Genomic DNA, 26180 nt, shown 5'->3' with positions numbered 1-26180 from the left:
TGTTTGCCACATGTTGCTCATCTTTGAATCCCTTATAGACAAAGAACTCCTCAAGTGACTCTTGACTCTGAAAAGAAACATCACTGAAGTCCTTGAACTATATAGGTAAGGACCCTTATTATCAGCTAAAAAAGAGAAGCAGTGAGGTGAAAATTAGGGAAGAAGAGAAGCCACAAAGTAGGACGACTGAAGATGGTCTCACAAAAAAGAAGGCTGTTTATGTGCTTTCTGCAGATCTTCCATGTTCAGGAAGCCTGAGCTCTAGGAAATGTTAAAACTCACAACTAGCCACCTGCCCTACTTGCAAAGAGCCAGTTTCCCAACTCCATTACCTGGGGACAAAGATAGAGTTGTGAAGGAAGTTCTCGAAGACCTTCCGGTACTCTGCTTCCTCTTTCTCAGCTTGTTTCTCTGCCTCTGTCTTAGGACAAGCACAACAAGGTCCTTTTTCTCCTCCACAGCCCTCTGGCTTGGTGGGTTCAGTAGCTTCTTCTGTATCAATGGTCCCATCAGCATATCTTCGAATTGGGACTTTATCTGAAACGACAAGAGCAGAGGCAGCCCATTTCTTTCTCTCCTTATTATGAATATGGCAATAATCCATGTTTACCCTTTCCCTTTTACTTGCTCCTATTCACAGAAGTATTGTGAAACAAGGCACTGGCTTTAGTCCTGGAATACAACATGCACTGGTAGGTACAAGTCAAAGGCATTTCAACACAATTGTTTTTAGTTTTCCTACCTTTGGAGCAGTAATTGTGTCTGTAAAGGTAACTGTCCTGAGGTTGCTGCTGCCATCGCACAATATAGTAAGAGAGGTTGCCATTAGGAAGAGAGGGAGGGTTCCACTTCACGATTAGTTGGGAAGAGGAATTGGATGCTGAAATAACATCCAAGGGAATGGATGGCACTGTAGTGAAAAAGAACACAAAGAAAACAAAAGCATTTTTAAACCCCCCACACTCTACAATATATTTGGAGGCAAATTTAGGTAAAACCTAATCCACTTGTTTTCTGCAAGGAAAGTAACTCACCCTACCAAAACAAAAACATCTCCTACTTACAACCCACTAACAATGAGTATGAACGATCTGAGAGCAAAAACCCAGCTGGAAGTTGTGCTTAAATTACCCTTCATTCATGGGACAAAATCTGAAATCCTAACTCCAGGGAAAAAATGCCATAATTCCAAATGAAAATAACGTCTGAATAACCAGAGAATTTTCCTGCAAATTTTAATCCTGCTTTAATAACTACTGGCATTTTTTATCATTACGCATGCCACCTGCACAAAAGACTCCAATTCTCTATTAACAACAGAACTTGCTTTTCTGTTGCTACTCTAAATAAAACATTTGTTTATATTAAAAAGTGTATGCTATTATGATCAGAGGTTTCATTGAGGAAATAATGAATTGCCTTGAGAGGCACCAAGAAAACTTCTAGAGGTAAGGGTGAAGTGAAAAATAACAAATCTTGTTTGTGAAACCTCTGTAAGAAACACCTCCTGAAAACCCAGACAGACCTTCAAGGTAGGGCAGAGGGAGGAAAGGAAAATAACTGTGCCAATCTCAAATACGCTGGAAACATAATAGGCTTTATACCAAGTAAGTAATATTCTAGCTATTTTGGTAGGTTTGCCCTTTTTCACTTATTTTCAGTGTGTGAATCAGACACTTCTTTCATTGTTGCCATTCTGCTCATGTGAACAATGGTTGGCTATTCCCTGCCAGCACTTTTGTGAAACAAATCAGGACACAAATATACAGAATCAGTTTTCTCCTATATCTGAATAAACAAAATGTTTGGTTATCTCACTCAGCATTACCAAGGTCATGTTCAATTCCTAAGTGAAATATGGAAATGTCTCAAATTTTCCTCTTGTATCATTTCAAGAGTCATAGGCTCCTAAAATTCCCTGTCAGTAGTGTCAGAGCTCCTTTTACCAGCTTAGCTTCCTTGGGCATCCTGAGAGCCACAAGAGATGAGCTTAATCCAGTACAGAGTCATCTTGCATGCCCTAATCCCCCTGTCATCTACAGAGTAAGGCCTGAGTTAATTGTAGTGATATAGCATCAGATAGGACTTCAAAATTTCAAAGCTGAACAGAAATGCAGATGAGGCTACACATATCCTTCTTACCAGCTGTGAAATATAGCTATTTGAAACACAACTGAAATGAAAATCAGCCTCTCCAGGGTACACAAAAGCAGTCACTGATGGTGACTGCTTTCCAAAAGCCAAACGCTTAAGGGCAATCGTGCCCGCAGATCTCAAAATGTGATTCAGAAAACAGAAACAACTAGTACTTGGATGTGACCTCTAAAACAGATTCTGAGCTCAAATGAACATCTGGATTCCTCCAACTTTGTAGCTGCTGCGCTGGGCCATCCTTACAGCTTTCCAAGTTATACTGCTGCCAACTGCAATGAAGCCTCAGCTCCGCACCGTTGGGAAGTTTCCTTGGGTCAACAGGTGCGTCTGAAAGGGACCATGGCCACTTGACACAGCACTGCAGTGGTAACTGCTGCATGCTAAAGGGATTGAAGAACTGGCTAGGAAACCATCTGCTTCTGCTCCTTGCAGGGCATCTGACAAGCACTCTTCTCACCCCTGGCTACTCCAAGCTTCTTCATAGAAAAAGAAGGTGATTTGAATGGCAATTAGAACAGACTAAGCACAAGGCCCCCCAGTGGATTTTTTGCATATCAGAAGTAATTTTTTCAAATCAGCTGATTTGTTTAAAAAATGAGAGATAATAAACATATATACGGCTTTATGTATGTAAAGGCTCCTCCAGAGCCCAGTACCTCACCTGCAGCATTGGTTCGTATATATACTATTTCACTTTTTGCTCCATGAATATGATGGTTTTCCATCATTGTGAGGGTAACTGCCTTCACATAAATGGCATATTGAGTCCAAGGTTTCAAACCCTGCAGTAAAATCCCAGGATTGTTCTCTTTGTTTGGTGGCAGGTCAACATCTACCATATTCCAGCTGTTGGAGCCACATGCATCTTGCCCATCGTACTCTGTCACATTCTTGAATGGTCTGAAATATAAAAAGAAAAGAAATACTATGAAATCCTTTTCTCTTAAATATCTCCTACATTTATGAGAGCATCTCACTTCAACCTTGCCTAGTGAAACAAATAAAGATTACTCATTTTTCACAGCAGAACAAAACAGAGAATTCCAGATTTGTATTTTACTTCCAAGCACTACAAAACTCAAGAGTTCAGCTTTAGCTGCAGGTCTTTCTTTCAATCCCTAGCAACAGCACAAGGTTTTCAAAGTAAACACTAACCCTGGGTTTGCCTCATGTTTTCAAAAGCAGACAGTGAAATGCTTCAGATGTATTTAGACTTCAGCTGTGTATAAATTTAGGAGAAGCCACTCAAAATAGTTATTGATAGTGGCTGAGCTCCTACTGCAAAGGACTTAAATTTCCATGACCAGCCTTGACCAGTCCTTCAGAAATCAATAAGCGTTTCTTTCTTTTTACTTCCATATGATGTAAACATCCTTATGCTTCTACTTCTCCTAACTTCTGAATTGCACCACCAGTGCGACAACATACAAAATAATATTCTTGTTAATTCTTTATATAGAATGATCAAAATAAGTTTACTGCACCATACACCATCAGAATGATTTTTTCCCCCCAAGCAGTACTTTTTACTGCCAAGCCTTACAGTCTTGCTGTGTGTGTCACTACCACCATGCTGAACACCTCTCTTTCACCCATCCAGTCTGCACATTTGTATTTTGACTCTACATTTCAATCTGAGAACTACAAGGACTAGCAAAGGCAGAGAGACATCCTAGGAAATTAGGTTCTCTCCAGCAACTGTTGTGTCCCCCTGCAAGAGATGCAAGTGCAGAAAACCACTGAGGCTAGATAACCAAAATAAGCCAAACTCTGAGTCGAGAGGTCAGGAAGGTGACAAGGTAAGTTGCAAAAGCTCTCTAGTACTGTGACTACAGAAGGAAAAGATCTCAATAGGCATAAAGACATGGCTCACAGAGAGCTCCAAATGAACACCCAGAGAGCAGCCAAGCCATACATCTCATTTTCTAAAATCAGAAACTCTCCCATGGATTTGAAATCCATTTGTAGGTTCCAGCCAAAACAATCTTCATTTTAAATGGGACTTTTGCTCTAGCCAAAAGAGAATTTGAAAGAAAGAGGGACTCAAGGATGAAGTACAAAAGCTGCATATACCAGAAACTGCCTGAAGGACTTTGCTAGCTCACTCTCTTCAGACAGTAAATCAGCAATCAGAATAGAAACCCTAAACATTGTCTGCTATCTCGACTGTCCCCATTAGTCTCTGAAGACATCTACTCACGCTTCTTTGTAGTATACAGTGAAGCTAATGAGATCTCTGTAATCTGGGGGGCGATACCGTTCCCACGTTAGTTTAATCCGATTCTTGAGTGTAGTGTTGGAAACAAAACGCAGAATGTGGCTTTCACCTGCAACACAAAAGGAAATCACACGGCAGAGTTAACATCACATCCTTATTGGGTTTTTGCTATTTCTTCAGTGTTAATCTTGGTTAATTAGCCTTTTCAGTAGTGCCTACAATACCACATTATACTAATGGCCTTCGTGATAATTCACAAAGCCCTGATACTCATCACGCTATATATGGGTGCATAAAGGCCTTGGACATAATTTTAGAGTATGTTGGAGCTACTGGTTGTTATTTTTTTTTGAACTAGTTTTTCTTTTAAGGCATCATTAGAAAGCTCTTGAAAACTACTTCAGCCTCTCCCTGAGGGAGGAATGGAATTCCTGTTTATTTGCGGGACTAGTTCAGTAGCACTAAATTCATCATCCAACCCTAATGCGCAGGCAGGGCAGTAACTAGCCTCTGTGTTCCCACTTTCTAGGATAACTTTTGGCAACCACAATTTGCTTTTCTGGGGAATGGACAACATGGGGAGGACAGAGGAGTTTACATTCCTATTCATTAGAGGCTGCACCAAGAACTCCTAAACTCAGCTCATAAACAGCGCAGCCATTTGATGGCAGCAGCTTCCAGCTACTCCTCTGAACAGAGCTGGATGGAAGCCGGCGGCTTTGAAATGAATGGCTTCCGACTACCAGCTCAGGGAGCTTTCCAATCTGAAACAAAACAGCGTCTTAAAAACTTAATTCTGGGATGAAGAAATTGTGTTCTAAGTGTCAACTACGAGTTAGTTTCTAATGTTCCATAAAAGTCTCTGAAAATAAAGAGGTTTTCACCCTCATGTACACTGGCACTACTGGTGCTATCTTTTCAAAGGCAGTTTACTTTTGTTGATTCTTTTCCCCTTCTCCGAGTCAGAAAGCTTTCTGTAACGGTTTTAAAAAAACAGGCAGTGGTTGGCACTAGCCTCAGTGGTAGTAAGGACTGGCTGTGTGTCTGTAACTCCTCCAGGACTGCGAGCCTTTGCTCTATTGAATGTGCAAAGAATGGAGTGTGGTTACAACAAGGGTCTATGCCATCTGCATTTATGCATCACGCCTAAAGAGACATTCAGCAGAGTACGTGTCCCAGTTTTGTAAACACCATCCAGCACAAGGGGACTTGACTGATACACAAGATACATTCTAATTTACTCAGCTCCAAGAACACCATGAACAGACCAAAGGAACAAACATCATCAGTAATAAGTGTTTTCCTTCTTAATTGCTAGATGACAGATTGCTTTTAAATGTGTACATTACACCATGAGATTTGATATGAAAATCACCAAGGTCAACAGAAAATTTTCCAGTAATTTTGACCACTGCAGATTAAATGCAAAGACACTGAAGCTTAGGAATACTGTAGAACACAAAATACTGTTCTCAAATCAAAAGCGAATAAAATAAAGCACAGAAAGTTGAGTTTATGGCAAGTGCGCTTATTTCTAGCAACAAGACACTGTTAACTTGGAGCTAGAAAGAACCTTGAACAGAACCAGTACCTTCTGGTATCTAAGGAATTGTTATTCAGCAGCTGCCCTGATATCAAGGAAAAGTAAATACTTGAGAGAGGAAATTATCTTTAATGTTGTAATTTTGCAAAGGAAACACAGAAACTATTCCTCACTGGACATATCAAAAACTAGATTTTATTTATCACTTGCCAGGTAGACCACACAGTAAAGCCGTAATGGCAGAACTGACAGAAGCCCTTCTAAAAAGGACATTTTAAAGCATGTTCCTATTGTTACAAGATGCTGCTGTCACAAAGAAATGGTATTAGGAAAGCATCATGCTTTCTTAATCAGAATTTTTTTTCTTTCTTTGCTTTTCATATGACATAGCCACTCTGTAACCACATAATTCTCTGCACACATGCTTTCAGCTACATTTTGAGAACTGATGAACTAGAATGATTGGAAGTCTACTTTAATTTCTAATCTCTAAATGTTGCAATATTCAGCAACATAGCAACGTGTTTTGTGTTTTCTGTGGGGTTTTTTTGTTTTTGCTTTTCCCTCCCTTGGGCAACACAGTTGTCTCACACTCAGAAGTGGTTTGTCCAAAGACTTTTTACTTACAAGAGGCTCTCTCCCCATTGTTCCTTGGATTTATATCTCCTTTGCTCTGTCGTCCCTTGGTTCCCGAAACTTCCTCCATACGGTAAATCTCAGAAACACACAGCTTAGGATTAAATGCAAAGTACATTTTACCCTCCTTGATCGTCAAGTTATGATGGTTCCAGTCCCACAGCTGCTGAAGATTATGGTTGTCAAGTACGTAGAAAGAATAATTCCTAGAAGGAATTTATTGAAGGAAAAAATATTAGTTTTAATTCATAGCCAATTCCCACCAAGAGCATCTTAACATAAGCATACTTTAAAACATTGTATTTCTTCCTATCGGTATAACCTGGTATTCAGCAGAATAAAGGATTTTCTTCTCTCCCAGGGAGCAAGTTTCCCCGAATGTTCACACTGGTCAGAGAGCAGGGAACAGGACTCCAAGGCTGACATCACACTGTGCAAAGCCCACTCCAACATATGTTTTAATAATTGCATGGAAGATGCCATATGGAATATAAATTTGTGTCCTCTGGACAGGGGGTCGCTAAACTGGGTTTTCCATTTTGTGGCAAATAAGAAGTGATAACCTTGCGTGTGGTACAGGAGCAGCACCATGCCAGAGTTCTGGCTATAAAATAAGAGAGCGCACACAGCTGTCTTGCTTTTGTTTACAAAAGCAGCTATAAGAGTTTGCACATTGAGGCCTCCTCGCCTCTGTGTCTTAGTTTACGCCTTGGCCCAGCAAAGATCTCCCGCATTGTGCCAAGTACAGTTGCGCCTATACATCAAAACCTGACAGTAAGCAGTTACACTGACTGCACAGCACAGGATACACCCTTCCAGTACAGAACCAGAAACACAGACAGCAGCAGCATGTGCTGAGCGCGAACTGTTCTCTGAAGTACACCAGTGGAACAACGTGAACATCCTTCACTGCCACAGATACCAAATACAAAGTTATGTGTGTAAATCTGGTTGTAGATTAAGAAAAAAATCAAGGTGCTGCTCAATTGCGCTGAATGGACAAACAGGTGGAGCAGAAGGGAGAGCAGAGGCTCTCCATCAGTCCTAAGATGATGCCTGCAAAGATGATGCCTGCAAAAACACTCACATTTTGGGACAGTAGGGACAGGAATGAGCAATTGAAAAATAAGTTAAAAGTTTCTGCAACTGATGCACCTAAACCAAATCAACTTATCATGGCAGAATTTATTATATTATTTCTATGGAAAGTCCTACCAGTGTAACTGCGTCAACACAAAATCCATTAGTAACGCAATGAACCCTTGTGAGCTGTGCAAGCTGGTGTGCACTGGTGAGCTCACAGCAATGTAGTTAAACAACACGTTCTGTGCGCTCTTTCGACTACAGTCATGGGTTTTGCAGGGTAACACGAAAGATCAGCCACGGGGTTCATAAGAAGCTGATATGCTATTCATTTATGGTCTTCCTTCAATTAAGTAATTGAAAATTTAGCATTAATTCCTCCCTTATCCAACCTGAAATGGAAAGTTTGTGTGTTCTGGCTGCAGCCTGTACAGAATACTGTTGCAGTTTCTTAGCATGTATCAAAATGCTAAGTGTATTTCCAAAACAACATGAAAGAGAAGTGATTCTCCTATTTCCAAGTGTCCCCTAAAAATCCAAGGTTTGATTCCTAGCAAAGCAGATACATCTCATACTATCTTGGAGAGCTGCTGAGAAGAACGTATTCAGTTGGCTAATACAGTTGGGAAAGTGAGCACGTATGTGCTTTAAATGCATCTTGCCAGGAGGGAACAGTGATGCTTAACCACCTGTAGGATTCTGCAGATATCACCAAAAACTGTTTGACACACCTATTACTTTGCTAGAGATGACTGTTAAAGAGATGACACTTCGCTACAATTAGCCGTGTGATTAAGCAACGGCAAGTAAGCTTTTCAGGAAAGACCCAAAAAGCTGAACTCAGATCACATGCAGAAAGCACAGAGATTTGGTTCCACAACTGCAGCAACCATCTTAATAAATATTTCGTATCAGCCCATCCTGCCTGCTGCTCACAACTGTGGCAACAGGAGAATTCTTGGTTTAAAGCAATGCAGCTAAGCTTTCAAGACAGTCAAATGAGACAAACCAAGTATACCTTGGGTCTTGACACAACTGCACACCAAGTGGGCCAGAGCCGGAAACCGTTGTGGATCATGCATTAAAACCTTATGCATAAGTCTGAGCAGCAGTTTGAGGCATAGCAAACAAGTCCTAAGGGTTTGTATATACACTGAAAGTATAAATTAGTGGAAATTATTCTGGCACCATTCAAAGCACCAGGGAAACCACATTTGGAGTGTTATATACAGTCTCAAATCACAGCATAGGTGAGCTGCTGTGTTGTTTGAAAGGTAGAGCAGAAGGCAAATGGAGTGCGCTTAGGGAATAAATAAAGTTATAAATAATGATTATATCAGACTTTGGCTCCAACAAAAAAAAATCAGGATGCCATGGAAGATAGAACGAAAGAATAACAGATTCACTGTAGAAAGCAAAATGCTGCCAGTCAAACTCCAGAGCCAGTATCTAACCGAACGACTGGAGATCATGGCCTGAAGGACAGGCTATACCTCGGAGCAGAAGCAGGAGGCACATCTGGTCCCAGGCTGTCCTGTAGGAAGCCTCCAGGCAACCTGCATAACGCACGCACAGGTACAGGAGAGCATTCCCCCAACGTGATGTGCATCCCCAACTGCACAGCACCCAGAGACAGTAAATTATTGACTGCATAAATTAAAAAGCCTGTTCCACAGGCTGTATCAGCATGCAACACTACATCTCTCCACATTCACCCATAAGGGTGAATCAAAGTGGCAGTGACCAGAGAAGTCTGCTGCTAAGAACAGGGCAACGTGTGATCTGGAAAGACAAGTGACTTTCACCAAGAGGGGAACAAGGATTGAAGAGGAGCAGTGGATGAACTGGTTACAGAAAGACCAGGCAGCACAGGTTTCCGACAGTCTGACTTAACTGGGATGCGAAGAACTTACAGGACATAGAGAAAAGATTTCTTCTCTCAGGGCTACCGTAAGAGAAAAACAAAAGTCACCATTAGGCCACACACTTGGGACATTAACCAATAGAAGACAGGAGAGAAGGGAAACCCCTATTTAATACTAGTAACAACAACAAGAAGAAAGTAAGTATCTGCAGTAATTTCTTAGCATGAATGAATTGTAGCATGAATAGCTCATCAGTATAGATCTATTTTGCTTCCCTAACTCATCCCTGTTTCCTTTTGAAAGCTTCAACATTTACTTCTCTATTTGGGAATCAGACTTAATAAAATCAGTCATTTCCTTTCATATCAGTTATGCTTGCTGACATACAAGATTCCATAAACATAATTACTACTTAAAGCCCAAAGCTGAACTCAAATTTAAAAAGACAAAGAGACAGAGAGCGTGTGTGCAAAGCAACAAGCCCCTACAATTTGCAATTAGAAGCAAGTTTTTTCAGAGCCACGATCCTCATTGAGCGGACAGTGTGCTTTTCAAGCGCAGGATGAAGAGCTGCCCTTTAGCTCGCTCTATCACACAGTGGAATTTTAAGAATTTAAGGCTGAGCAAAGACTAGCCCTAGAGAAAGAGGGAGGTTGTGAAGAATCCTTCAAGCCTTAACTTTATCTTGTTGGGGCAGATAAATCAGAGACAAGCAACCTTTCCCATGACCTTCCCACCACCTTTTCCTGTATGATTTCCCCAAATTTCTTGTTTAACAGTTCTCTCATTACTGAAGGAGACTTTTTTTCTCCCAGAGAACCCTGGTTTAAACTTGGGAAGCTACTTTATTTGGTGGGGAGAAAGCAAGGAAAGCACTCTCCTGATGGAACATCACCACACCTCAGCAGTGCAAGTTCTGCTGTGGTTAGCTGAGACACAAGTTTATCTATTCCCAACACAGGACAACAGGAATTACATACAGCCAAGAATCAAAAGTATCACACACTATGTAATTATATACATTATAGAAGCAACATAATCCACAGCAAACATTTCAGCGGCAATCAATGTTACTTGTCCTGGTCAAGCTTTCTTCTACTCAATAGATAATTAGCTTAATGTTAGCATTTTAAGGATTTGCAAACAATTTCATATTAGTTGGATCATTTCCAGTTGCACTCCTTGGTTAGTGAAGTTGAGATTTCCTTTCAGCTGATGTTTTCCATAGAACTCTGCTAAAAGCCAACAGTAACAATTTGCAACAAAACTTAATGACTTCTGAAGATGCTCATTTCTGATTGAAATGGAGCAGAAATGAGAACAAAAGAAAACACTGTTTATCAATGCAAAAACATCTCCCTAGAAAAATCTCCTTCCACGTGAAAAGCAGCAGCTAAGTTGCCATAAATATATTTTTAATTAACTCATTTTAATATGTTGATTTCGATAGCGATCCCAATGAGTAATGACTGTGCAATGGTGTTCATTAGGAGAAAAATGCTGCATATCAGTGGGAGGGAAGATTCTACACATGGTACACAAATGTTCATTAGAAGATGTATTCTCTGTGGCATTCTATTAAAGTGAAATTGCACTTACAAATATGTGAACACTTACCCATCCACCTGTTCCTCTCCCAGAATATACCGCAGGTTCTTCAAGAAAGAAAGGGAGACTAATGCATGGGAATGGCGAATCTTCACATACCCTGTTACTGTCTCAATCAGACCCATAAAATTCTCCAGTTCAGATGCAATGTTACCTACATTAAGAAAAACACAGTTTTATTATTCGAGAATTCATAGCTTTATCCACTCTTCTGCTTAATGCAGTGTTAGCTCAGTAAAAGAAAATGTTTGCTCTTGCTTCTGAAAATGAGAGATGCTGATATTCATTCTACAGTGACAGCTGCCTGTGTAGGCAGACAGGTGAAGGGCAAAACAAAGCAACACAGCAGTAGTGGAACATTTTTCTTAATTTTCCCCACTGCTGTGCCTTCCTTCTTCTTGGATGCCATGTTCTGAAGCCAGCACCAAATCTTGAGCCAACACTCTGGAAAGGATGAAAACCCTTTGTGTAAACGTACACATACTTGAGACTGGAAGGGCTCTTCTGCCACAGAGCGGAGCTCTGGCAGAAAGCACCACTGGGAAATGGAGAATGAGACCACGGAGGAACTGGTGGAGTTACGTGATTGTACTCCACACAGGCACAAAGCATGAAAAGCTTTCGCCACGAAGCCTAGACCTCTTGAGGGAACAACAAAGACAAAGCCATAAGGATGTCTTCATGTCGTGAAATATATTCCATACAGCTTGCTAAAGGGGTTTTTCTCCAAGGAACTGTTGCAAATGCCCCAGAGCAAGCTCCACTCTTCAGCACGGCCCCTCTCCAGGAAGCATGCTGTCCCTCCTGGGTCTGCGATGCTCCACCCTTCGCCAGGGAGCTGTGGCTCCAGCCCTGCCGCTCCTGGCCTCTGCCCCTCGCCCGTATCATCATCCTGCTGGGTTACTGTGCAGGGATGTTTTTAAGAAGCACTCAGGTAGGAAAAGCTGCGACAGGGTGCGTTTGCTGCCATAAACCAGCTGAAGTCCTAACACACAGCTGGGGCAGTCCCAATACCAGTGGTTGGTTCCCACACAAAACAAGCTGGCAGGAGGTGGACACTCTTTAGTTCCTGTTAGATAAAATTTAAAACAAAAACATTGCAACCAAAAATGGCCCCCCTTCTCCCCCCCCCTAAAAAGCCCAAATCTCAAAAAAATCCTCACTTGTGACCCTCTAATTAGAACATCTTCCTGCGCAAGGGGAGATCTCGCTAGCAGAGGTGGGACCACAAGTGAAATAATCCACACACTGCTGTTTCTAAGGGAGTAAATCAAATCTATCTCAATCTTTCAACAACAGTTATGAAAACAAAAGGCACCTTCAATATGGAGACACATTTCCAATAAAAACTAAGAGAGATTTTTACTCTTCTTTTTTCTTTTTTTAAAGAGCTCACCAACTGTCGATGCTTCCCTAGCTGATGAATCACTGCTCTGACAAATATAATCCAGAGCCTGTGTAAGACATGCAACAAAGATGGCCAGCTCACTGATGACGACCATCCAGAGGCACAGTGCTGGGCTTTAAAAGAGCTTCCAGTGCTCTCGACTGCATGTTTTAGCAATACACCACACCTCTCCTTAAAAACTGAGGCTATATCCTCTCTTACAGTGCCATGCCCTATTTTCCAGACAACTCATTTACCTACCCTGATGCAAAAATTTTCAGTTTTTCCACTTTCTCAAGCCTTTTATTACTCTTTTGAAACTACTACTCATCTCACTGCCCAGTCCTGGTGCCCCATCCTAATAAAAAGCGAGCAAAAACATCAGCCTTCACCGACTGCCTCACACTTGATCTTTCACTACCTATTCAACAGGCACGTTGGAGTCATGCTCCAATGGGCCAAACTAAACAGGCAAAATCCTTATTGTAGTGGAAGCACTGCTATGGAACTAGAAAACAGACAGTTCTCTGAGATTTTATTCTTATCGTTAAGTTTACAGACAAAAGGAAAAACAGTAAAAGCAGCCTTATCGGAGGTTCCTAAGAAAGGGCAATCACTTACTTCCCCGACGGATGTTTATCAGCAGGTTTCCTTTGAGAATTGTGCATCCCTGCAACATTTGTGCTGATGTGACAGAATCGATGGTTTTTGTTTTCCCGTCCTCACAAATTTTGGGGCAAGGCCCCTCGCAAGGACTGCAGAACATACTGTTAGGAAAGAGAAGCAGAACAAAAATAAGCAAAGATACACAGCTCTGAATCTACAGATTGTTGTGAATTCATTTTGAAATAAATTTCCATCTAAAGCTTACAGAAAACCTCCAAGCTAGAATGAAGATCACCATACTTCTGCAGTAGCCTGCAGATAAACATAACACATTTGCTGGAGTCCAGAGAGGCTGCAGCATTACGCCCTCCTGCTTCAAGCAACACCAGAATATATGAACGAATCCATCCTACCCACCGTCTGCCAGTTGCTAAAAGGCGCTGGGATCCGGCGGAGAAGAAAGCACCTCAGGTAAAACCCAGCGCCATTGCGTTTGTGCATTTACTACAACCTGATCAGAACAAGACAGACTGTTCCCTCGGGCACAGGGACAAGCTTCTGCTAATCCTGGCTCAACCTCCAAGAACAGACCAGCCAGGAACTGGGGATAGGAAGACACAGCAAAAGTTTTAATGAAGTTTTCTGTCTCTGCACCCTTAAACCAACATTTCAGAATAAGCATTGGTGAATTCCATGCTCCTGGCTGTTTTACCTTGGGAAAGACAACTGCACGAGTATACCGTCGTGAGTGACGTGCAGGAAGTAAGCAGAGAATTAGGCAGTATTGCTTACAGGATAAGAGCAGCACATTTAAATAAAGGAGGTATCTTCACACAAGGCAAAATTAACCCGTGTAACTCACTGCAACAGGAATTAGGAGAGGCCATAAGACTAAAGAGGTTCAATACGGATTACACAGATGAAGAAAGAACAGGTCCACTAGTGACTACAAAACACTAAGGTATTTACCTTATCTGACTGCCAGAGGCTGTGATGAAACAGTGAAGGACAGGCTTGCTTGCCCTTTTCATAAGCATTTACTCTTTCATAAAATTTTTTTCATACTCTTTTCATAAGCATTTGTCATACTCTTTTCAGAAGCTCTTTTTTACTGGCCAAACTCAAGAAACAAGAATCCAGGCTAGCCTGGCCTTTGGTTATAATAGCTCCTTAAAGGCTTTATATCATATTGCCTTATACTAATGTCAAAATTAAACACTCCATTAATGGACAAGTCCTCTGATCATTCCTCCTAGTAAATGTCTTTCCCGATTCAAGGTCAACTTCATCTTTCAGTTTGTTCCACCACCTTCTTTTGCATTTCATTATTATATACTCCACAGTATTGCTTTGGAGGGGAAAAATGCAAAAGCAAAACCAAACCTGACTCCAAAGGCAAAGACTCTCGATGATAACACTGATGAACATGGACTATTTACTGCTTTAAAAAAATAACTGAACCCACTTTGTTCTAAGGCTTAAATAAACTAGTAAAAATGCTGCTCTATAACATGCCGCAGACCACTAAAAGCTGCGGCCACACGCGAGAGGCACTCAGGTAAATGCACAAAGAACGCTGGAAATGCTTCCTGTTTGCAGCTATCTGTTACCACCACCTCTGGGGAACAAAACATTCACCGGTCTCGAGTTACTGCTCCTTTTTCAGTCTTTGCGGCAGAGTGCAACACTGAGGTAAGATAAGATGGCCATACAGTTCCGTGCGAGCATTTCAGAGGGCCAGTACTGGAAGCACAGGTTGATTAGGAAAAAGGTTTCTCAGGTGAGTATCTGGGTTCAAGCAAAGGCAGTGTTAAGTTGCTTACATCCAAATGCAAACCGGAGATTGTTTTAGTATTTGAATTAATAACACAGGCGGTCTCGAACAGCTGGTGCAGGTACCCACACTCCTCACAACCACCTGTCTGGATAAAGACAACACCTTAGCACAGCCTACAAAGACCTTTTATAGCATAGTTGAAGCCCCAGGAAATTTAGCACGCTAATGGTCCCATACTTGGGAAGGTCTAGGATTTCCAAGGGTCAGCGGGCAGGCAACCGAGGCTGTTTGCTTAACCACTGGTAAAATAAGAAATATCACTAAAAGTACACATTACGCCAAGTGTTAGAATAAAATAAGAGTAAATGAGTGACATTCTTGCAGAAGATTATTCCAAATAATACTATCAGCAGCTGCATTATTTTTGTAACCATCTTCATGGTTGTTCCCTTCTAAAATACCATTGTTATCTTCTGAAATCAATGAAAAAAAAGAAGAGAGAGAAAGGGAATAAAGTGAAACACACAAAGGAACACGTGCCACCTAAAATGCAAAATGCAAGTATACATAAAGCAATTAATATGTGAATCAAGATGATCCCTCTGGTTTGCTCTATATTTGATAACACCAGAGCAAAATCTTTCTGCAACTGGCTGACACGTGTCAACCTCCAACCTTGCCTTCCTTGACTTTCACTTCCACTTTGTTAGTATCTACTTAAAGACTTGGTTCTCCATTGCACTAACCCTGTTCAACTCCTGCTGAAAAATCAGCGGAAACTGGCAACGCGCAGCACCACACATGATTAGACCCTTAAAAAAGCTTTACCAGGAAGCCGGGCAATTTTTGCAAACACATGTTCTCACTTCTTCCTAATGTAATTTGCACCACAACTTTGCCACAGGATTGAGAGGAAAGAAAAAACAAAAACAAATTATAAATCTGAAGGACTTCCAAGAAGCTCAATTACCTTTGGCTCCCGTTGCGTATGAATCCAGAGGGGCACTCTGCCATGCACTCATCGTTGTGAATCACAAACCGCTCGTATTCGCTTATCTCCGTGGCAGGGACTTTGGAGCAAAACTCTTTAGTCACGCAACGCCAGCCCTCGAACTTGTAGGTGTTGGGAGGGCAGGTGGGCAAGCAGACGCCTTCATAGTAGTAGTTGCGGCAGGCCACGCAAGCCGTGTTGTTGTCGGGCGCCGTGCAGCTCCCCAAGCACTCGGGATGGCAACATTCATTTTGGTCTGTACAGGCTCGCTTGCCACAAGAGCTGGGGCACACTGCAACACAGAAAGCAAGGTAGGGTGAACGACCGCTATTAAAAGCTATCAAAAAACGTGAGTCGCGGTAAGTAGAAAAACCCGATCTATACACTTCTCTGCTTTTATTTCCTGGTCTCTTAAATACCGCTGCAGAAGAACCAACTCCTCTAAAACACACAGATTTCATTGTTTTTCTCTGAGTTTTAGTTGCCTGAAAAATATCTCTTTCTGAGATCAAATTTAAAGCATGAGCCCATGAAATAGCAAGAAGACTGCTGAAAGCAAGATCAACCTAAGGATAATGGAAACAACTGCGTCCCGAAAGTACTAGTCCTAGTATTATTTGTTGGGTTTTGTTTTTTTCTTTTCTGAGTGCTGACTTACTGTCTTTTTAAGCATTTCTTGTCTTTCCCATTTGTATTTCAGATCGGTCTTCTACTGGCAAGAAAACAAGCTCCCTTTAAACAACTTAATTACACTTGTACAATAAAGCTCTGCTATACTGTAGCACACATGGTTAGGTTGACCCCAGTGTAGCATCCCAATGTTGCTTATGTATGCAAAAAGCGGTTTAATAAAGTACAGATGGTACACATCAAATCCTGGGCAATCAGGGAGCTGCTATTTCCCGCTGAAGAGCACAACAGAATTCTGCATTCTCCCCAAACTCCAGGTTCAAAGAAAAAAATATGTTAAAGGAGGGGAGTAGGGGGTAGTAGTTTCATGAAAGCATTTCAGCTTAGAAGAAATGGACCCAAAGCAGAACCATCACCAGACGATCCTAGTCTTGATACATCAAAAGAAGCGGCAGCGTTTTATTTATGTAACGGCAACATTTTCATTACAACGCTCTACGGCCTTTTGGCCACGCGAGCTGTATGCCAGGGGCTCTGTAAACAAACACAGATAGGAAATCTGGTTTGCGTTAAGTAACTGTTTTCCACTTTCTAAGTCAGCTCAAAGCCAGCACCAGCAGTAACAGCGTAACCGAATTTTGGTAGTACGACTGCGCTAAGATCCAAGCAAAGCACCACGAGGCATTTTAACGGAGCCGCTCGAGCAAAAAGCGCATACCCAGCAATGAAGCGGTTAACCCAAATGAACACGGACGCGGGAGAGTCCAGCCACACGGAGAGCCAACGCGCTGGGAAAGCGTAGCCCTTCCACGGGCAGCTCTGCAGCGCTACGCCTCTCCCCCTACCGTCGCAAATCCGAGAGGCAGCAAAGCCGTTCTTTTAGAGGAAGTTTCATTCAGTAAGTGAAAAATTCAGAATACTCTTTAGCTCCTTTGTATATAGCACAAGCTGCAACCAGTATTGCAAAACTTCGGTTGGAAACTACAGTGGTGGTTCAACGCGGCATGAAGCATCTGAAGATCTCGTCGTCCTCCTCCCATAATGAAGGCCCAGGTTCTCCGGTGTGTTTTTACGATGCTGTTGACAACAGCACTGCAATCAGGACAGAGGACCACAAGCATGACGCTGACATTATATAATAATTTGGAGGAAAGAAAAGAAAAAAAAGATTCACAGCTCTGCATATACTGATCAGGATCTAGACACCCTATGACAAGTAGCCTCGCAGCCTTCACATCATCTCCCCTATTTTTGCAAGTATCTACTAAGTATCACCAGCAGTTACAGTATCTGCCAGTGCTCTTCCTTGCAGGTAGGTAGCCAGGGACAACTAAGGCAATAAGCTGGTATTAAAGATAGCACAAGTAGGTAGAACTGAACGCTCGCCGAGGCACCATAAACTGCCCCTCACCTTCAGGTATATAAATACTATTCACATTTGGAACTATTAAGGGATTAAAAAGGAAAAAAAAAATCAGCGTGCCTTGCCAGCAGATGGACTGCTGTTCTGAGGGGGTGCCAGAAGTTCAGACTTAGGATGGTAGCTGCATTTCCAGCTCACAGCCCTGCTAAGGAAAAAAAACACACCTCCCCATGCTTCCACAAACAAAGCTCACTCTCGATTTATTGAAGAAGCGCTACATGATTTCTGTTTTCATCTGGACAGATATTTGCTACAAACAAAGGCAGCTACAGAAAGACTTCAGATAAATATAGGAGACAATGGTCAAGTTTATTCCACTCTTGGGAAAGACCTTAACTTTATCTTAATGCCATTCACCAACAATCTGGTGCATAAATCGGATTCCCTGCATCTCTTGATAAATCTGCTGGCTCTCATCTACAGAAATACGAACTGAAGTGTTCAAGGATGTACAAGTTCACATGAGAAAGGTCATCAGCAAAATAGATTTTCAAAACTTATTATAAAAGTATTTTAATCATGCCCATTTTAACAACTCTAACAAATATTTTGATTTTTTTTAAAAAAAGCTCAGCGAGCTGAACAACAAAATGTCCTACCTGCTTTTTCATGCCAGTTCCCTCGGTTGTCCCTGATAAAAAGTTTTAGTAAATACCATCAGCTCGTACAATACTGCCTTGGAGCATGAAGGCTGATGACTGTAGGTACCAAAGCAAATCAACCCGTTGCCAACGACCACAAACGCAAGAAATGCTTAATCGTCCTCACATGGTACTACCAGGATAACAGAAAATGAGGGAGACCTTGGACCACAGCCATGGAAGAAGGACGTCAAAGCAAGACCCGGAGAAGGCCAGACCCTTGAACAGCTCTACAGTTTTGATAAGAAGATGAAGGATGACGAGACCGGAGGATCTAATTTTTTTGTGTTTAAGGAATGAAAGTACTGAACAATCATTAGACCTTAAAAATAAATGATGCTACAAGAATACCAGTAGCCACAACGCAAATTCAATGGAATAAAAACAACAGCAGCAGTTTTTCACTTTCTCTCACTTGCCCTCTGATTTCTTCAAATGAAAAGTTCTCCTTGTCAACAAAATCCAGGAGATGTTCTAAATACTATTAAGATACTACAACTACACACCAATCACACCAAGGAGTCTGGTCCAAGTTACCTGCTTCCCGAGCAAATCAGATGCAGACCTGCCACAGCGAAAGGTGGTATTTTAAAAATAAATACAAAGACCTTACAAATGAGGGGAGGAAAAAAAAAAGTTACAAGAGAACCCGACTTATTAGCCTCAATTAAAACTCCCAAGACGATAGAGCAAAACGGCAAACACAGAGCAAAATTGGGAAATCTTCAAACACAATCCTCCAAAAAAATAACACCCCCCCCCCCCCCCCCGAGGCAAATCCGCTCCGTGTTTCTTTCGGGCAGCCCCCATTTGGGCAGCGTAACGCTAACGAGGCCGTAGCAGGGTTTTCCGACAAGTCGTATCTCCCGCCGTCTGAAGCGTGCCCGCAGCCAAAGCCCGCGGGAAACGCGCCGCGGACTGGCACCACGTTCTCAGCGTCTCCAAGACGCCGCGACTTCAGCGACGCTGGAGCAGAAAAAGAAAAAAGATCAGGTGAATAAACAGCCCGTCAGCGGGAGCGCAAGCGCGGCCAGAGCAGGGAGACTTCTGGCAAGCTGAGGCGATAGCCGCTGCCAAGGATGGCACCAGGCCAGGCGCACGCAGGCCAGCAAAAGGGTGCCAAGTGTGGGAGAAATATTATATACATATATATATATATATATAAAATATTTTTTTAAAAAAGAATTTTTGTCTCCTTGTAAAATGATATTCAATCCTTCCCTTCTTTTTCTGTATTTTTTCCTTCTTTTTTTAGAGCATCCTTCACATAAAATACCGTTCCAGAAAGAACGAGGGGAAAAAAAATGTCGAGTTTTGAGTAGAAACCAGGGGAGGAAAGGAGCATTTTATCCTAGCCAACTACTGAAAAAAAAATTATCTGTCTACATTTATCCACTAAGGCAGAAAAAAAATGTCATTTTTGGAATGTTAATTCCTCTACATGACAGAATTTTTAAAATATTGCATTTTAATGGTCTACGCTTTGGTACAGTCTTTCAAACAGCTGACTTAAATGCTCCAGCAGCTTATACAAGACCTGATTTCTTTTGCCCAATATAGTGGTAAGAACGGAGAGCCTGGAGAGACATTACTCAGAAAAGCTACTCTCAGTGATTCCCAGCCAGGGAGAGTATTAAATAACTACAGATTAAAAGCTGCAAATTAGGAAGTACATGTATGAAACGCATGGAGTAACGCACCCCGCTCCCAGCAATATTGGTGTGGTCGTCTCCAAAGAACCGAAGATGCTGCTTACTTAGAACAGTTGTATAAAAGCATTATATTGCTATAGAAACATGTATTAGTAACGGATTAACTTTTTTTATTATTATTTTTTCTTCTGCACAGTGAAACTGATGTTTCATCTTTGCTGAAATTCCTGGAAGGAAAAAAAAATATATGCCAGAGCATCAAAGAGCTTCCTTCCTTTCTAGTGGTTAAGGCGTAAGATTTGGCAGATTTTGAACCAACTGCCAAATCTCATTTAAAGGTTCAGTTCAGCACAGCACTGATGCTACGAATTGAGAGCGATTCTCTCCTCTTTAAAGCTCTGCTACGTATACCAGCACCACGTCCCCTCGAGAAGTATTTGGATAGATCCATGTAAGCTCCGACCAAGAAGCAAGACCAGCTCATCAAGTCTACAGCCTGCAAGCAACGTCCAGCTCCAGACCACTCCACTCGAGCCACACGTGCCCACGTTCGCATCCTTGTCGCTACCAACCCGCTTTTATCTGGCGGACCTTTCTCAGGATTGTGAAAGTATTCGGAAGTTGTTCTGTGAATTATTTTCTTCCCGCTACACAAACCCAGCCGAAGTTTAACTTCATCCTGCCAGCTTCCACACAAAGCCTTCTGGTCTCTCCTGCTTCGTGGCGTTTTGGTTAGCGGCAGCTGCTCGATGCCAGGTCCGTAAGCAGAGGGGTAGGTACGACCGAGGCGTCCCAAGCCTCACGACGGCAGCTGCTCCAGGTATTTGCTCAAGCTGCAGGAAGCCCACTTAGTTCCACCACCCGCTGCTACTCTTAGACCATGTGAAAGCTTTAGAAAGGAATTTATTTTTACACGCCCTTCCTCAGTTTTATGGTCAAAAAGCAATACTATGCTAGAAGTCCGTATACCCAGCAGTTGAACTGGGATGCTCCTGCGGACTATCCTAGACCAAAGGAAGCAGGAGAAAGGACTGGAGACAGGTTAGAAAATGGAAACCCAGCAGGACGCAGCACCTGGAGAACCTCAGATGCCACCAGACATGGTAACGTCTATGAAGCAGAGAGGAAACATTCATCATCCAACAAAACGAACGCAGTATTGCGGTGACGCACCCAAAGCACTGCTATTTTATAGTTTTTCCCCTTCATCAACACGAACATTATCCCTTCCCCCTTCTTCCATCCCGAGCAGCCCTGGTGAGCGGAGCGTTTCAGAGTGGCGCAGTCACTGGAGCATCACACCCTCGAGGACCCAGAGGCCCACGGCATGGCTTTCAAGCCCTCAGACGCACAACGGCCTCAGCAAAACGCACCGCTAGTCCCCTCTCCTTGCTGCACGGAGCAGCACAGCCGCCTTTGAACGCCAGTGGGAGAAAACGCACGTGTTCATCCCTCAGAGGCACCGGATGTTCCCGAGTCCCTCCCCACCGCTTCCAGCAAACTCTCATTCCCTCCTTAATACACAAGTTACCTCCAAATAGCTTCTGTGCTCCCCAGTTGTGATAAATAACATGTGCTAAACTTTTTAAAAGAAAAAAAAAAGAGCAACTAGAGGACACAGGGACACCGCCTGGCACTATAAAACCTCTCCAGGTTTTCTGTAAGCGAAGCAACCAAAGGGGCTACAAAGCCCCAGCAGCGTCACAGCTGCTCAGGTCGCACACGAATTAGCGCAAATGGAAACCTGGGAGAAGAAAACAAGAAAGCAACAGCCTCACACCCCCGTCCGCGGGAAGCGACAGGCAGCGCCGCTGCTCCGTTTGCTGCGAAACACGCAATGCTAATGACCGGAGAGGTGCAAATAAACACAACTTACTGACCAAACCAGGCAGCCCCGGCCTGCACTCTCTTTCAACACAGTTCACGCTGCCCAGCACAACCCCGACTGGCAGCCGTGCAGCTGGCACTCGGGCGAGAAAGGAAAAAAACAAGTCCATTTTGTCCTTTCCACGCCAGTTTGAATTCAGTGCATAAACAAACATAACTGAGGCGCACTCACAAGCATCTCTCCGGGGTCCAAGCCAGTTTTACTATCTTCAACGCCAGGTAAACAAATCGGTTGGGAATACGCAATGCTCAGCGCCAAACTCGCCAGCGTTGCTGACCGGGCAGCCGAAATTCCTGAGCTCTTCAAGGGCACGCGAGGAAGCAAAGGGCTATCGCCGAACGCCTCTGAATCAAATTACTTTTCTTTTCACTCCAGATTACAAGCAACATACTGTGCTTCTTTTTTTGTTGTTTCTGTTTTCTTTTCTGTTTAAAGTAAGATTCAATCTGTCTGTCCTCCAAAGTCTGCAAGTTTAAGGCGAATAAGCTTTACATAATTTAATTAATATACAGCAAGCATGGACCATTGGTCACTCAACCCCTGGCAAAATCCCAGCTGGAGGAAGCAGGTTAGTCACATTCCAAATTTTACTCTGAAGGAGGAAGACCATTTAATAGCATTATCATACTGGCCTGAATCATGTAGTTCTCTTAACGCTGAAGGATAATGACAGTTTAATCTTGTGCAAGAAAGGTCACCGGCTCCGAAGCAGTCGGCTGCCACCTCCGTTGCAGGACCCGCTCTTTGCATTTATGCACCGGCCATCAGCAGCCTGAACCGTTTCTGCACAAGCACTGAAACCTAACGCTCATTTTAGAGGCACATGTCACCGCTGTTCCAGGCTAGGGATAAATGCAAAAAATCCTTCAGAAAAACTAATGCTTAAAATACGCATGATAGGGCACGGTATTTAGAAAGTTTTGCGCTTCTCCAACTAGAATAACTGCATTAACAACAACTAATGGAAGGGAAGTTCTCCATTTGGCAGGAAGAGATGACCGAAACGCAGAAAACACCTGAGAAGAATAGGTGCACTCAAAATTGTTTGAGGTCCACCAGAAAGCAAGCTTTTCAAGCCGTTAACCCGCTAGCGAGAAAGCTCAGGAAAAATGGGATTAAGATCTAGGTATTTATGAAGTTGAGAAAAGAGAATTGCAATGGGAAAGCAAAGCAAGATGCAAGAACGCTGGTGACTCAGGACGTTATCCCAGGGAGCTGGGTGCATCTTTTCTTCTTTTGCTTTTTTTTTTTTTTTTAATTATGAACTGCTAGTCTGGGAGCACACCACCACTTAGATACGTCTGCATTGCAAGCAGAGTTACCCTGGGCGGACCAAGATCACATAATTTCAAACAACATCAAAGGCAATTATATTCAAAATGACAGACCAACTATACTCCCCCCAGCTTCAAGAAATACAGGGGAGCATAGGCAAACCTGACAGCGAGCGCACGCTCGCACACTCCTGCCGTCTTCGAGACCCACAGCAAACAACAGGCGAGCGCTTTTCTCGATATTATTGCAATAATTGCAGTAATTTTTCTTTCTGAATCTTGCCTGTATTACAAATACAGGCAGAGCACAGAATGTGCTTGAGAGTTGGTGGGATGCACAAGCAGACTGGAAGGCGTTACATTAACCGGTTTCTTGACTTATTTTAACAAACTTACAGGCAACCTGAAGGGCAGAAAGGAGGACAGAACTCACCTGGCACCTACATTGAAACAAGCATGTTCTCATGTGCCATACAACTGCGGCTGGAACTACTTCCGAAGGGAAAGGAAAAATCCTGAGTACCTCTCCGGACTCAATGCAAACGGCTCTACCAGTCTGCAAGTCATCCCGAACTGTTTGAGCGTGAAATTCAGCTCCAGCTCCCACGGCTCAATCTCAAAGAGCGGAACCGGCGCGGCGGTGAGCTGCCAGGTTATCCAGCGCCTCATCCGCAGCGGCCAGCAGCCCCGCGAACGCCGCCTCTCCCGGGAGAGCTGCCAGCCCCGGCGGACGCCTCCCTTGGGTTCGGTACTTCGCTCTAACGCGCCGTTTCTTGGTGGAAGCGATGTGACCCACGCGACCGGCTGCCCGGCGTCTTCTGCAGGAAAAGCAGTGGCGGCGAAGGCTCCGTCTCCTCAGGGACTCCCAGAGCGGCCCCAGCACGCTGCTGCTGCAGCTGAGCAGGCCCGAAATCCCAAACCCTCCCAAGCCATGGAAAGCATTAAATTAAATTAGAAGAGGCTCCAAAAAGTGACTTCAGCCAGCAAGCAGCACTGATGGAAAGAACTTTGGGGTTTGCTCAGTATTTTCTTCTAACCTAAGAGAAAGCTAAGGCTACCTCATCCAGGCTGCGCTTAAGACCGCTATCTGTAAAAATACCCACTGTTATCAGACAGAACTATTTCAGCTCTTGCAACACGCTGATAAGATAAATTGAACGAGGAAAATCGTGCTCTACCCGTGCCGTCACCCAGCGACGGCAAGTGCCCGACGCGCTCACGGGACCGGCAGCACACGCGCCGCTGCTGTCCACGCACACAAACACGCGGTTTCCGCTCAGATCCTGATGCATCTGCGCCTGCTTCCACGCACGGGCTTCCGAGGAATTCCTAACGGCGTGACTTAAAAAGGGGGGGGCCGAAAATGACGTTGCTTCTGACTTTGCAAATCCTTCCCAGCAGCCCGGATTTGCACTCAGATTAGGGAGTGCCGGACCGATTTATTTATTTATTTACGCGAAGGACACTCAAGGTGAACCGTATCGTCGCGTCTGACAGGGATTCAGCTCTGCGCCGAAGCCAACTCAGCGATGCCGCCCTGGCCGCCGCGAAGCCCCGGACGGCCTCTCGGAAGGAAGCGGGACTCCCGTTTTCGGTGTTGGCACTTTGAACGCGCGCTTCCCGCTACGTTTCAGCTCGAGGACGGCACGTTTGAGCCACGCATCTCCCATCTTGTACCTCCTGCGTCATCCCAAGTCATATTCGCGCGAACGCATAAATACACAGATCCTTGTGCGCCGCGCAGCGGACACTTACACGGATGGTCTCAAAAAAGAATATTCTTTCCACACACACTAGAAAAATTATAGCAAGTTATTTTAAATTCAGAACTGTTTGTATATTCCTTATAAGTTTATAAAACTCTCACTGTCCTCCCATGACTAACGAAACTGGAATTGAGAGAGTATTCTATATTTATAACTCGTCTGGTTGCTCATGCCGATGGCCCTATTTCCACTCGCCGTTACTGCACGCAGAGCTATGTGAGGTATTGTGGGTTCCCAAACTTCACCGATTTCCTAACAAGGCCGGCCTGTGTCCCGGAGGAACAAACTGGGGGCTGTTTCGTTCCAGTATGGACTGAGCTCAGAGGGAGAGGCCTTGAGCCCTGTGGTTTTGGCAGCCCTTCTTGAAAGCGGCGTTAGAGGCCGTTTCTGCGCGCTCACACGCCTCGCTGGCGGCCGGCCGCGTACCGCCGCTCCCGCCGGCCGGTCACCGCCGCCGCCGCGCGCCCTTCGCCGTCCCGGCCGCCTTGCCGGCCTCCCGAAGCGGAAAGGGAGCAGAAAACCGCAGTGTTACCCGGCCGCCTCCGGCGACTACGCTGGCAGGCTACGAAGCCAGGAGGGCTGGGGAGCGCGGGCCTGCGCCAGGGACGCAAGCGCAGCAACCCCCGGGCGAAGGCCGAGCACGCAGGGGCGAGGGGTGGGCGGTCAGCTCGGGAGGTCTCCGTAAGGAACGAGGGTGAGACGAATGACCCCCCCACACACCCCCCTAAAATCTGAAATTAGTACTCAAACCCCTTGCCTGGCTCCTGATTAAGCATCAAACACTGCCGCGAAGTCCCGGCCCTCACCCCGATGGCCAGGCTGCAAGCGCTCCGCGCCTCTCTGCCCCAAGCCGTTCGTTTTCGCGCTCTGTCCAGCGACCCGAGCCCGCAGAAGGTGCTGAGCGTATTCAAGCGTAGTGTTATTGCCTACCGCTGTTCATCTCCCCTTCGCAGCCCCGCTCCGCCCTCACGCCGGCCGCGCAGACGGGCAGGAGGGCAGAGGGGCTCTGGGGGTCTCCGCGCGGCGCGGCGGGCCGCC

The 26180-nt window shown here is 44.1% G+C and overlaps 1 protein-coding gene across 2 annotated transcripts in view; it reads right to left on the bottom strand.

The window, feature by feature from the left end:
- The window catches only part of IGF1R (insulin like growth factor 1 receptor), a 177722-nt gene that overhangs the window by 28706 nt on the left and 122836 nt on the right, over positions 1–26180 (bottom strand). For both annotated transcript variants that reach the window (XM_062584161.1, XM_062584160.1), the window contains exons 3-10: positions 15848–16160; positions 13116–13261; positions 11117–11261; positions 6543–6757; positions 4355–4481; positions 2816–3054; positions 743–910; positions 333–537 (exon numbers count right to left, since the gene is read on the bottom strand). In XM_062584161.1, the coding sequence (XP_062440145.1) occupies positions 333–537; positions 743–910; positions 2816–3054; positions 4355–4481; positions 6543–6757; positions 11117–11261; positions 13116–13261; positions 15848–16160 (1558 nt within the window). The remainder of the gene's footprint in view (positions 1–332; positions 538–742; positions 911–2815; positions 3055–4354; positions 4482–6542; positions 6758–11116; positions 11262–13115; positions 13262–15847; positions 16161–26180) is intronic.

The sequence above is a fragment of the Rhea pennata genome, chromosome 10 (assembly GCF_028389875.1).
Source record: "Rhea pennata isolate bPtePen1 chromosome 10, bPtePen1.pri, whole genome shotgun sequence".
NCBI lineage: Eukaryota > Metazoa > Chordata > Aves > Rheiformes > Rheidae > Rhea > Rhea pennata.
Note: the sequence above shows the minus strand (reverse complement) of the source record. Positions and strands in the feature narration are given on the sequence as shown.